This window comes from Thalia democratica, chromosome 1 (genome assembly GCF_965202585.1).
Source record: "Thalia democratica chromosome 1, ktThaDemo2.hap1.1, whole genome shotgun sequence".
In the NCBI taxonomy this organism is placed as follows: domain Eukaryota; kingdom Metazoa; phylum Chordata; class Thaliacea; order Salpida; family Salpidae; genus Thalia; species Thalia democratica.
In genome coordinates, this window is record NC_139165.1 from 102,922,242 (window position 1) to 102,937,192 (window position 14,951).

Sequence of the window (14,951 nt, forward strand, 5' to 3'; positions counted from 1 at the left end):
AATATTCAAAATCAGATAGCCAAACAAAAAACTTTAGACAGGGTTGCCAATTTATCTAGAAACCTGGAATTTGACAATTTAGGCTAAAATAACCAGGATAAACCTGGATTTTGAGAAATTTTGAAAAAAAAACCTGGAATTTTGATCAATAAACCTGGAAAAACCTAGAACTTTTAATGATTTTAACATTTTTGATTGTAAAATTTTGATTCGACATTAAAATTCTATCATATGATTAAGATATTTTTTCATCATCAACATTTTTTTTTTATCAAAAAACACATTTAAAGTAACTTTACAGTATCTTTTTAATAATTTTATACTATTTAACACAGTTTCTTAAAAAAAAGTTAACTTAAAAATAAAAATAGACCCAAAAGTGTGTACTTTTCAAAACCTGGAAGAAGTTTGGAAAACCTTGAAAAAATTTGAAAAAACGAGTGGCAACCCTCTTCAGACAACAGGGAAAGTTTAGCAACTAAAATAACTGTCCGACAGTGTTGTTTAATGTTTGTAAAGGCTATTGTTTTGTTTATCGTGACGATGAGGACATTGATGTTTTTGTTTACCAATATTACTAAAAACAACCCTGATAAGTTATTGAGGTAACTTTCTCAAAATACCTTAATAATACGTAATTTAATTATAATAATAAAATAATAAAAACAAGTTTGACCCAGACTGGTAGCCAAGTTATAATCGGCAGTTCAAAAGGCAGTAGAGGCCTCAATAAAACACTTATTTAGTTAATAGATATTAAATTTTAAGGAAGCAACAGCATTATAGGAGGCGACCAAAAAGTTACAGAAGAATATACAAATATGTACATGACCCGCCAGTAAAAACTAGATATCTTAAAATGTATAAACCATACTGTTATTAAAATGAATCTTATTATACCATTGAATCTGGATATGACTTAGCTATTTTCTAAAAATGACGAATATTTTTTCAATTATTATAGTCTTAGACTAACTAATCTTTAAGTTATATATATGGATTAAGCATGACAGTTGAGTACTGTTTATGTTTAACTAGGCAAGTCATCTTTGTTTGTAATGAAGTATTTTGTTCTTAAACCAATTATACTATTTTGTTAGAAATTTATTGTGAGTGAAAAGTCTTGGGAAGCATTTATATGTATTTTTATAAAAAGACAAAAACAATATTTTATACTTTGAAAACTAGTTATAATTTTTTACCTTATTAGTAATCTATTAATATCTTATTTTAGTATTATGATTACTTAGAGTGAATATATACTTCTTTTTTGTGATTTTTTGTGACTCTGAAAACTAGTTATAATTTTTTTAAATTACTAGTAATCTAATTAATATTTTATTAATTTTTTTCTATGATTACTTAGAGCTCATATATGCTTTTTATTATATGCTAAGTGTCACAAAATAAGTCAACCAGAACGAAATAATATCTCAGGCAAGGCCAACATTATTATGAGATAGAGTTTTGTACAAGACCTAAAGACTGAAATATAGAACTTTTTTAAGTAAATGTAGTTGCTTTTTTTTGTTTTTCTTAATTGTTTAATATAAGAAGTATCATTAAACAATATTTAACTGTTTTAGAATTTTTTAAAGGTTTATAGTTGTCACATTAGTAATAGTTTTGAAAGTGATGTTCACTTAAACTTAAATTGTTCTTAAATTTTATTTATTTACATTTGGCTTATCAAAATAGCTTATATTTCTAATTAGAGTTTTTAAAATAGCAATTTGTAGTTGTTTATATAGAAGTACATTAGTGAAAATGTCTTGACTGATTTATATAAAGTAGTCTCAAATAAAACCTATTATTTATAAGATAGTTATTTAATAAGATAGGATTAAATTATGATGAGTAATACCAATAAGTCAAGTGTACTTACATGCAGACGTTATTATGTTTAATATCAAACTGAAGTTTTAGACTTGCATACCAATAATGAAGTAATTAAAAATTTATTTTTTGTTATGGAATATTATTTACAAAATTTAAATAACCTTTTTGCTGACAAATGAATTTTAAAAACAGTAAACTTGGATCACTATTATCAACTTTGAACCAAATTTTGTAAGAAAACCCTTGATATCAATATTTTAAGTAAACCAGTATTTGAGCTTGAAAACATTTGTAAAAAAAAAGTGGCTATATTGAAGAAATTTCAATCTAACTTAGCAAATTTTTATTTTTATTTTAGTCTTTACTGTTGAAGTTTAAATAATTTTAATGATTCAGCCTACATAAATTAAAAGTAGTCATTAAAACATTTCTACTATAATTACATAAATTATGCATATTTATTGTCACATTTTGTTTCTTATATAATCTTGTATTTTAAATTTAGATTATTTATAATATATGAACATTTTAAACAACACTATTCTTTCAATATTAAATAGTTTATAAATTTTAAACACAGATTAGTATCTCTATAATTTAATATATCGTTTTCATAAAGCATACTTAGTTATCAACAAAAAACTTAATGAACCAATTTTATGTAAAGGTATATGTTTGTTATTTATTAGTAAGACTGCTTACAGCAGTACTGTTAGTACTGTTAATCATAGTTAGCTTTTATATTTTATTATAAGTTGCAGTTAGTCAAAATAACTTACAATGGATGTATAGGTGAGTTAAATATAGATAATAGTTTATTTAAACCCTTTGTATTACTTCCATATAAGTAATTTTTTTTTGTTATTTGATCATATAAGCTTGACATATATTGAAACAGAAAAGCCAAAAAAAAATTGAGGGGGATCAAAACTATATTATACAGTAACTTTTTAGTAGTTTAATTTAAGTTGAATTGTATAAATATTTAACTAATTCTAAAAATATTCCTTAAATTATTTTCTAAAAATATCAACAAAAATAACTTAACAAGACTTTACAATTAGGTACAAAGTATGAATTAGTCAAGTTCTGAATCATTTTTTAAACCAAAAAAGATAGAGCTTATAAAAAATTGGTATAGATTAATCTATTAGTGTACTGATTTTAAAAGTATTATAAGATAACAACTGAATTGTGTAACCTAACTATAGTAACTTTTTTTTATTTGCTTCTATGCTGTTTTTTTTTTTTTCTAATAAAATCTAAATTGAATGATTAACTTAAACTATTATTAGTTATTTTGCTATAAACAGTCTTAAAAATTCATGAGTAATATTCCTTTGAAAATTTCGTATTAAATAACCATGTGATAGTTTTTAAGTTTTTTATTTAAAAAAACTTTTATATTTATCAATGTTCTAAACCCTAGCCAACTGTAAAAATACTATCAAACAATTTAGAAAATAACAAATTTGAATGTAATACATCATGTTAAAGCTTTTCTATTTTCTATTAGATAAGGATTTTATTAGTAAAAATAGGAAATATAAATCATGTCAGCAGAAAACAATTTAAGTGAAAGTGATGTGAAGAAAAGTAAATATCGAAAAACCAGAGAAAATTTAAGAGGTTTTGAAGATTGTAAGCTTGGAGAGTTTCTAAACTGTTGCAAAAAAAATTCTGAATTGGATTTTCAGAATAAAATCTTTAAAATCTATAATGATTCTAAAAAAACTGGTAAGTTAATGTTCAGTGACTTTTACAAAAATTCTACAACAAAGTTGGTTATTACTTGCTTATGTTAGTAAAACTAACAAAAAACTCGATCTTTATTCATTATATTTTACTTGTCAACTAAAACAGTTAGAAACTTTTAATGTAATATATATAAATTGACTTTCAAAATAATTTTATAGAAAAGTGAAAGTTTTTTTTGTGTGACTGTGTTTATAATTCTTAACATTATTGTCTTTTCTATATTCAATCATTTTCTTTTTATGTTATACACACATAATCAATTTTAGCAAAATACAGTCATTAGCTTTTTTATTATAGATAGTTTTAATAAAATATGGCTAATAACTACCATAATTAAATACTGAGGTAACAAAAATTGTAAAGTAGTAAATTCTTTAATTTTTATAATTCAGATGAAATGAATCGAGAACACCGGAAATTTGTTTCTGCAATTAAGTCAAACAAACATTCCTTGAAAGAAAACTTGTCATGTGAACTTAAAGAAAAGATTGAAAAAAAGCAACAAATTGAGAATGTAGCATTGTTTTACCAGCTGACTAAAACTTTTAACATGACATATTCCCACACTGCAGCTTTTAGATACATAGAACGTTGTTTTGCTATGGTTGTTGAAACTAAAAGCTTTAATGAGTTGGATTTTAGTTCAATTTATAAAATACTTGAAAGTTCTTATTTAGAAATTGATTCTGAAGTTGAAGTTTATAATGTAGTAATTAAATGGTTGAACTACAACGTAGAAGAACGTAGCAAGTTTGCAAGACAATTGTTATTAAAAGTTCGGCTAAATTTGCTATCAGAAGCAGCTGTAAGACACCTCAAAGATAAGTTTTCCTCTATTTTTATAAATGATGATTGTTTTAAAATGTTTCATGAAATGTTGAATACTAGATTGTGTCAAGAGAAGACTATTTCTCATACAAATAGAAGACACTGTAATCAATCAATGTTTAATATTCTTATTTGTGGAGGTGAACATTTTTACTGCAAAGAGACTGTTAGAGATGTGAAAGAACTTGACGTAATTAATTTAACAAAAGTTAAAAATTATGCATCTTTAAAAACAGTAAGATACAAATTTGAAGCAGTTTATGTCAAGGGAGAAATTTATTTATTTGGTGGCTTTAACACTGACGATTACAAATTTATAAACAAAGTTGAAAAATATTCACCTGTTACTAAAACATGGAGTTATGTATGTGATTTGTATGATGAACGTAATTCATTTAGTGTTTGTAATTTTATGAGTAAGGTGTATGTTGTTGGGGGTCTTGTTAAAAATAAGCCAATTAACTTTTGTTACGCATTCAATACAGAAAATTATGTTTTTGAAGAAGTTGCAAGAATGAACGAATCAAAATCAAACACAGCTTCCACAGTCTTTGATGGAAATATCGTAGTGTCCGGAGGTAGAAGTCAAAATTCTCCTCGTTTAAACACAGTAGAATTGTATGATGTATTTGCTGATACTTGGACACCAATGCCAAGAATGACTCATGAAAGAAGTCATCATGGTTTAGTTGTTGTCAAAAGTAAATTATTTGTATTTGGTGGGGCTTCTACAAAGACTAATTGTGAAGTTTATGATAAAATTAGCAACAGATTTGTCGAAATTAAATCACCAAAATTTTTCTCTTCTTCTGTGAAACCTGTTTTGGTTGAAAATAAAATATTTGTTTTTCAATATCATACAGATGAAGTACTCACTTATGATATGGATAAAGACGAATGGGCAGAAGAATCATGTGAAGCTACTGTTAATCTTATTTATTATTCATTGGTAAGATTACCCATGTACTAAGAAAACTAACTTACAAAAAACAATTACTTGTAGAGTTGTCTAAGATTATTGAAATTTAAAGTTGGAAATTGCGAGTTACTACTTTCAAGTGTAACATATATTTACTGATAAGTTTAAATTTAAAGCTTGTTAAAACTTTAAAGTTTTTTGATTTTTTTACGCCTTACGAATTTACGTACCAGTGTTACGTTATTAGTTCTTGGATTAAAAGAATAGAATTCTTCAAAAGTTAAAATAAGTTACCATGTCTAATTGCAACGTGTTTTAAAAGATTGAATTTTGTATAAAAGATAATATAAAACTTAGAAACTAGTTTTCATGAAATTTGTATACGTTAACTTTCAATGTGTCTTCTATAAGATATAGTTTTTTTAGCTTGTATTACGTTTAAATTTTCATAGTTAAATACAAAGAACAATTTTTTATTGTTTGAAAACCTAAATCTATTTCTTGTAGTTTAGTTGAATAAAAATAAATTTTATATTGTTATTCATGGCTTGTTATTGTATAAATTTACTTAGTTAAAGCTTTTATTTAACGGACTAACATAAATAAAAAGCTATTAGAGATTTTAATTTGCATATTCTGAGGTATTATTATTTTTTTCCTTTGATTTTTTGATATAGTAAATCTTACTTAAATATTAGCTCATTTGTTAAGTAACTACTGCTTTTGTTATAATTTTCAACCGTCATTCTCTCGATTCGTAGAAAACTTAAGGATGCGTAAATAGATCCGTAGCCTTCTCTCTAGCATAGTTTTAACACGGTTTTAAAAAACCTGTAAAAGACATAAAAAGAATATGTTTTAAAAAATTTGCATAAAAATTAATACACTTAACTAAATACTTTATGACTTTTTATCTTTTGAAATGATAAATCTGCTTTTATTTGTTATATACCAGGTGTATAGCGTTGGGAGGCACACTACCGCATGAAAGCCACCCAAAAATAGAATAAATAAAAGAACTAAAAAAAAAAATCATTAACTTTATCCTTTATTGTTCATTTTATTTGCTTAATTCGCCTTCTTTTTAACCATGTTTATCTACTATTCGAAAATTTAAAAGAAATTTTAAATACCAATTAATTTTAAGTTAGGGAAACTACCAAAAATACTGGTTCGGTGCGTAAGCACAAGTTTGCATCGATGTTGATAAAAAATTCTAAATTGAAAAACGTTATAATTTTATATAATTCATAAGTATTTAGACTCAAAGAGAACGAAACTGATTAGTGCACCGCAGTAGTATAACACTTATGACAGATTTTTCTACAAGGACAAATGCTAAAAATTTTTAACAAAAAAATAAGCTAAACCTGTTTTATAGTGATAATAATTAAAGAATAAACAAATTGTGGTATAAATAGCAATAAATAACTGCTAATAAAGTAAAATTATGTTCATAACAAGAATAAAAAAAATTAACAAGATATTTTACAAAATAATATATATAAAAAACAAATAAAATAAAACAAATAATAAACGAACAGTTTATACTGTTTTTACAGTGTTAATTTCACTATACAAAAAGTATTTTCTAAATTTCAGTTAAGTCAATAAAAGTAAAAGCAGTTTATTGTTTTATTAAGACAACAAACAAATCTAAGTTTGTTATTCTACCAGCCATAGAGTTTTAAAATTTATCAAATATTGTAGCAAACTATTTTATAATTGCTTCAGTGACGTCTTGAATAAATTTTAAACAACTTGTAAAACAGATCTTTTACAATCAATTTTTAATCTAAAAGACATGATCGATTAATTTTTAATATAAGTTTATATGGTTTTAAATTATATCTAAATGGTATTTTTAACAATTTTCTTTCTGACAACTATTTGTAACATTAAGAAAATGCTATTCCCTAAAGATGTTAAAATATATAAATATAAGTTTTACCGAGAAAAACTTGCAACTAATGAATTAAAAAAAAAAAATTAAGTTAAAGCTTATAAGTTAATCATATAAGCAGTTTTATATAATGTTTGTTTCTTAACTCATTTTGATTTGAATCATGTATTATCATATTGTTATTTTATAAATTTGAAAATTAAGATGTACTATGCTGTAAAAAATTCAATGTTTTTTGTACAACGAAATCAAATTAAACGATGTCCATGCTAATAAAAGAAGACAAAAATTCATTACTTTCATAGGGTATGTCTGTTTATTTGTTTTTCTTGCTTTTATATTTTTTAATATCATTGCAATGATAGATTCACATCCTGCCTGACTACTAAAAATAGTTCAAGTTCGTTAAAATATATTTTAAGATAAAGTACAAGATCCTACAAAAACACGCATAAACAAATTTGAAAGTTTGTATTTTAATTGCTGATTATTAGAGGTTTACAGGCATTTTGTAGTCGCAGGTTAAACTTAAAAAAAAAAAAAGTAGGTCACAGTTGTAATTTTATCTATTCGGCTTCATAGCATACCTAAAATATCTACTAATATCCACTAATTTCGAAAATCTTGTAAACTATATGTAAGACCTTTTTTTTTCTTTTGTTCTTAACCCGTTAATTTTTAGTGCAAACTTGAAAACTTCATTATTGGAAAAAATTCAAATTTTCGATGGCTGTAATTTTTAGTTTATCGGAAATAAAAATATACTTTTTGACCTTTCTTTGCTTAATCCTGACGATTAACACAAACTAAAAAAAATCAAATCAAATATTTACTTGTAAAACAAGGTATGCCTTTTACTATTTAACATTTTTTTTATTATTGAAGTAAGCTAAGTATGTGACAGCGTTTATGTTATTGTTAAGTACAACATATTAAATTTTTTTGGCTTATTTAATCTTTTGTCAAATATTAGTTGATTAAGTTGATTAACATAGTGAGTTTTAATATAGCAAAACGCTCTTAAACAATAAGATATAAAATTTCCTCTTAGGTCATTCTAGCTTTAGAAAAATTTATTAATTAATTCCATTAGCTCGTTTATATTACTTACAGTTTATTGATAAAAGTAATGTAAAAGTTTAATCTTTCAGCGCCAACTACAACCAAATTTTACCTGCTTTTTAAAAATTCACAATAAAACAGTTTCTACTTCTTTTTTAATGTTTCAAAAAATGAACTTAAAAAATTTGTTAATTCATAGCAAATAAAATTAAATACATTTATCAACTTTTATTCATTGTAAAATTTACTTTTTGAATTATAGTTTTATTCTAAAAGATTTATTTGTAACTAAACATCTTTTAAATCTTCCTTATTATTGAGTATTTTTTGACTAACTTCTTCTTAATGATGACTATTTATCATTATATCTTCACACTAAGACCTTCATATTTGTAGAATATACGTTTTCTGTGTGAAGCCTCCTTTTGCAAACTTCATATTTTCCAAAACTTTCTAGCAACACTCGCGCCTCTTCATAACATCTATCATTTAAAAACATTATTAGCCATTGCGTATAAATGTAATGAGTAATGATGACACTACTTCGATAGCAGTTCTTTCCATTTTACGCTTTTTCGACAACTTCTCAGATATTTAATCAGGACTGTAAAAGACTGTTTTATTTGGGTGTCATAAGTCTAAAAACCTAAGGATAAATTGTATACTATTTCTGAATAGTTTGCGGTAGATACTATGTCCTTATTTGTTAACAGTTTCTGTTCTTCTCAAACCTTGTCAGCAACTAGTTTTAGCATTTTTATATTGTTATTAAAATTTTCTTGAACTGGCGCTGTAGTTGTAATAAGTAAATATTACGGCATTGTTTACCGTCGAAAACCAGCGTTTTTCCTGCTTCTTTTTTGTTTTTCTCTGCCGATGTAGCAAAACTATCAGTTTTAGGTTTTTTTCACAGATTTATAAAAACATTTTATGTCCGTCACCCTGATTAAAATATTTTTTGATAATAAAATTAGTTATAAGATTATATATTTTAAAATTCGATGGGTGTTTAAACATTTTACAAACATTAAACTTTTATTTTAGGAACATTTTGAAATATTTTAAGAACAAGTTAAGTTTTGTTTTTTTTTCAATAGTTTCTATTGTTTTTTTTTTCGTTGCTTTACCCATTTTTTTTAGAAGAAAAATAAATCTTTAAATATATTAGCCCCGTTTTAGACATCAGAATTTCTATGAGTGCTGAAGTAGGCTTGTTTAAAGCTCTTTGAAATAACTTTTACTGTATCTTTTGTTTTAGATGTTTATAATATAAGCTTAACAAAGTTAAATGAAAAAAAAATGTTTAAAAAACAAACGTTAATTTGCAATTTAATGTTACTGTTAAAAAAATAAATACAAATTTCCAACATTTATTCGTTATTTTGTACTAAAAACCATCTAATATGCTAGTTGTTAACTATCAAATAAAAGAAAGCATTACTTCTTTTTCGTTACCAATAATTTTTGTTAAAGGAATTTTTTTTTGATCAACTTGATTATTTAATAAGTAAATTAATAAAAAAGATTTGATTCAAAAAACCATTAAAGTTATATTATAAAATATATAATTTATTGAAGGACAATAAAAGCGCTCAAAACGTTTGGTCTAAGGACCTAGAGTGAACAAAATATTTTCAAACTTTCCCTAATTTACTGATTTTTTTACACTTATTTAGAACATCAATTAGCAAGGTTTGTTTATAATAACTTAAAAATTACAAAACATTTTCCACTTATAAAGTTCTATAATAAACACTTAAACTTCATTGCTGTACAATTTTCTACACTTTCCGAATAAAGTTTTTGTTTTTTAGTATAACACAATAATAATAATAATAATAATAATAATAATAATAATAATAATAATAATAATAATAATAATAATAATAATAATAATAATAATAATAATAATAATAATAATAATAATAATAATAATAATAATAATAATAATAATAATAATAATAATAATAATAATAATAATAATAATAATAATAATAATAATAATAATAATAATAATAATAATAATAATAATAATAATAATAATAATAATAATAATAATAATAATAATAATAATAATAATAATAATAATAATAATAATAATAATAATAATAATAATAATAATAATAATAATAATAATAATAATAATAATAATAATAATAATAATAATAATAATAATAATAACAATAACAATAATAATAATAATAATAATAATAATAATAATAATAATAATAATAATAATAATAATAATAATAATAATAATAATAATAATAATAATAATAATAATAATAATAATAATAATAATAATAATAATAATAATAATAATAATAATAATAATAATAATAATAATAATAATAATAATAATAATAATAATAATAATAATAATAATAATAATAATAATAATAATAATAATATAATAATAATAATAATAATAATAATAATAATAATAATAATAATAATAATAATAATAATAATAATAATAATAATAATAATAATAATAATAATAATAATAATAATAATAATAATAATAATAATAATAATAATAATAATAATAATAATAATAATAATAATAATAATAATAATAATAATAATAATAATAATAATAATAATAATAATAATAATAATAATAATAATAATAATAATAATAATAATAATAATAATAATGATAATAATAATAATAATAATAATAATAATAATAATATAATAATAATAATAATAATAATAATAATAATAATAATAATAATAATAATTTTAATAATAATAATAATAATAATAAATGTTTTTTTTTATATACGGTTATATTACATGAATACTTTATAATTTTATAAAAACCTATTTTTAGGATCAAAGAAAATTCAGTTAAAAGTAATCTGAATCTAACTTAATTTTTTTTTGTTTATAAAAAAAACTTTTTTAAAACAATCAAATAAAAAAATTATTGTCAATTTTATTATACATAGCTTTTGATCAGAGTTATTTAAGCTTTAGTACATATTATTATTAGTAAGGTGCTATGTAACTTTTTATGATTATTTTATACTCTAAAACACTTTAATCTAGTTAAAAAACATAAAACTAAAGTTTAATTTTTTACATTTGGTTTGTTTATTTAACGATAAAAAAAGCGCTTAAAACGTTTGGTCTAAGGACCTGGTATATAAAAGAACCTTTCGGTTATCATACACCACATGCTTACCAAATTTCTTACGAGGCACTACACATAATAGTTATTATAAAATAAAATATTAGATTTAAAAATATTTTTCGGATTTCTAGTTCTTTTAATATTTTAAATAATTTATTTTTTAAATACTAAATTCCAAGTGTATCATTACTAATTGTATCCAGTGCTTAGTGATGTAAGAAATTGCAGTATAAACTTCTTTTTATTTCAAAAATAAACAAAAATAAAATGTTTTGGTCATATTTAAAAAAAAAATTTTAAAACTGTTTATATACTATTAACTAACTTTTCAGTCTCATTATAGAACTCTGAAATTCATTTAGCAAATTTAACTGTATTAACTTAATATTAGCTACCAAATAACAATTAAAAGAACATTTAGCTTTATAAGACAATTCGGAAATCCGTTTAGTCTAATTAGTTATATTAGATATTATTATACTCGGTAGTTTATTGAACAACAAACAAAAAGACTTTCAAAATATTTGGTTCTAGGACCTGGCGCACAAAGAACCTTTTAGTTACCTCTTGGTGTCTTGTCTAGGACTTAATTATTAGCTTCAGTATAGAACTCTGAAATCCATTTGTCAAAGTTCATTATATAGCATTACAATTTTTTAGAACAGAAAATAAATAACTAACATAATTTTTACCTGTTTAGCCGCATTACATAACCCTATTTGTTTTATATAATCCACTTTTTAGCCAAATTATTTTATTTCACTTCCTCTTAACAACTTTCGACCTCTTTGATCTGGTCAATCGCGATTAACTTTTTCTTTTACGTCATAATACATTATCTGTTACGTCATATTGTTAAATCATAACAGAAGTTTTATTACGTCAAAATAAAAGGTTTGTAGCGTCATGAAAAATATTTGACACGTCATAATACAAGATTAGTTACTTCAAAAAATTATTTAACGAAATGGGAATACTTATCATATTTAAAGTTTAAGCTTGTAATACTAGGTATAGCCTTGTGATAGGTTCTTATTTAAATATAAATCAAGAAATCTAGATTTTTAATAAGTTTGTATTTATACATGTTAGTTTTTTTTATTTTTATTACAAGAAGACACTATAGAGCAGGGGTTCCCAACCAGGGGTGCTAGCTTGGGCGTGCGAGGCAGCATTCCAGGGGGTGCGAGATGGCTTTTTTTTTGTATGATAAATGAGGAGATTTTCACTCTCTGATAAAATATTTAAAAATCTCAAATAGATACTCTCTGATTCCATAAGTTTAATTTAGAACAGCTGATTTTTATTTTTAAGTACATATATTCATAACAAAATGTATAAAAAGTTTAGTTTTAAGTTTAAGCCTAATGCTTAACACTTTTCCAGTTGTTTTTCCTCAATTCTAACATTTTTTTCAAATCTTAAAAAACTAAATGACAAAGTCATAGGCTGAAGCATTGTTTTTCTATAAATTTTATGAAAAAAAAGTCTTAGTAATTGACTTATTTATTTTTCTCAGAATACAGTTTATTTAATAAGTACTCAATCATGTCAAAGATAAGGAAGTGGAATGATAGTTATGTTCAGTTTGGTTTTACTTGCACTGAAACAGTTGAAGGCCTGCAAAAACCGCAATGCATGTTATGTAACATTGTATTTTCGAACTCAAATTTGAAGCCATCTAAGTTACAATAACATTTTAATAACCGACATGGTGGAGCAGATATTTCAGGTCATGATTTTGAGTCATTGAAATCTAAAAGGATCCGCTATGAATTACGAGGAACACTTCCAAAGTTCGGTTTTGTATCTGCTGGCAAACCTCTTTTATTAGCTTCTGACCATGTGGCGTATAACGTAGCTTAATCCATCAAGCCTCATGCAATTGCTGATGAGGTCATAAAGCTATGTGTGTTACAAATGACAGAAGATGTTCTGGGAAAAAAAAAGTTTGAGTTAATTCCGCTATCTAACAATATTATTTAAAGTCGAATTAAGAATTTAAGTTCTGATGTTTTGGATCAAGTTATTGCTGAAATCAAAGCTAGTTCTTAAAAAAATCTATCTCCAGTTGGACGAATCAACCGATGTTGAAAGTTGCAGTCAATTGATTGTACTAGTGCGATATGTGCATGATGGTTCGATATATAAAAAATTCTTTTTTGTGAAGACCTGAAGAGAACCACTAAAGCAAAAGACATATTTTAATGTGTCAAGAATTTTTTTGCGAAACATGACTTAGACATGCAAGTTATTGGTTCTGTGTGTTCAATGAATATGTTTCCAAAACTTGGTGAAAAAGCACTAAGTACTCTCATTCCATTAGCGACGTCTTACTTGTGCGAGTCTGGATTTAGTACTCTTTTGTCAATAAAAACTAAATCAAGAAACCGCTTGAATGCACAGACAGACAAGCGAATTGCCGTGAGCAACAAAATGCTACGTTTTCAGAAAGTTTTGTACAATAAACAAGACCGAAAAAGTAATTAACTTTAGAGTAGATTTAAATTTAAGTTCTTAATCTTTTCAAAATAATATTGCATGAACAGAATTTTAACTTTTTGTTAAATACCTTGTGACTATAACGACGTTCAATTTAGGACTTATTTATTAAATATATAAGATTAGTTTAGTTTTTTCTTAATGTTAATTGATTTTTTTTTTGTTTTAAATAAAGATAGATTTGTTTCGAAAAGTAATTAACTTTTTAAGTTAGTATAAAAATGAGCAGGTAGAATTACATGATGAGCTCCAAGCTCACTTGCTTGACGTTTATCGTTGTAGAGGGAAGAGTGAGTTCTGATGTTTTCTACCTTATAAAAAATAGATAAAACTTGTTCGAATATAGTTTTTTCTTAATAATTTCCAAGTATTTTATTTTATTTAGTATAGTACACTATCATAAAAATTAAAACACAAATTATTAATTAATGAGTTCAATGAATTTATAATCAAATTATTAATAAATAATTATAGCATATAGTGTTACGGGTGCAAGATAAAATTAAGAGACTTTAGGAATGCGGGACATCAAAAAGGTTGGGAACCACTGCTATAGAGGTATATTTGTAAAACAATCATTTTTAAAATACAAACAGGTTCAATTGTATGTAATATATAAATGTATACTTGTATTTGCTTACATTTTAAAAACACCTGAGTAGACAAAATACAAATAAGTATTTTTTGTTTATTTAGGAATGTGAATATCAACAGAAAAATATTTAGGGACGTGTTTAGTGTTTCTGTGTAAATACATCTTGAAAATCTATAAAGGAAAATTGTATTTAAATAATAATAAGGTATGTGTTGTGGGTATAGCAAAATAAGATAAATTTATACCTCCGAAACCGGCAATAAATCATGTAAAGGTGCAACTGAAAGAAAGTTCAAATCAAGTTACTATGAGAACAATACTTGTTTTCCTAAAGTTGGTGAAAATAAATTTAAAAACTGTACAGTAATAGCAAATTATTTATGGAAACTAAACGAAAATAATT

The 14,951-nt window shown here is 23.7% G+C and overlaps 1 protein-coding gene across 1 annotated transcript; it reads left to right on the forward strand.

The window, feature by feature from the left end:
- Window positions 1–3,392: 3,392 nt before the first annotated feature.
- LOC145841998 (kelch-like protein 7) lies at window positions 3,393–5,395 on the forward strand. The gene is made up of 2 exons (XM_082949339.1): window positions 3,393–3,480; window positions 3,990–5,395. The coding sequence occupies exons 1-2, from the start codon at window positions 3,393–3,395 to the stop codon at window positions 5,393–5,395; spliced, it is 1,494 nt and encodes a 497-aa protein (XP_082805465.1).
- The last annotated feature ends 9,556 nt before the right edge of the window (window positions 5,396–14,951 follow it).

Excerpts from the sequence above, each read along its gene's own strand:
- LOC145841998 (XM_082949339.1), top strand. The coding sequence starts at position 3,393 with ATGTCAGCAGAAAACAATTTAAGTGAAAGTGATGTGAAGAAAAGTAAA. Across the intron at positions 3,481-3,989 it reads TTTAAGAGGTTTTGAAGATT|ATGAAATGAATCGAGAACAC; the intron begins GTAAGCTTGGAG and ends TTTATAATTCAG.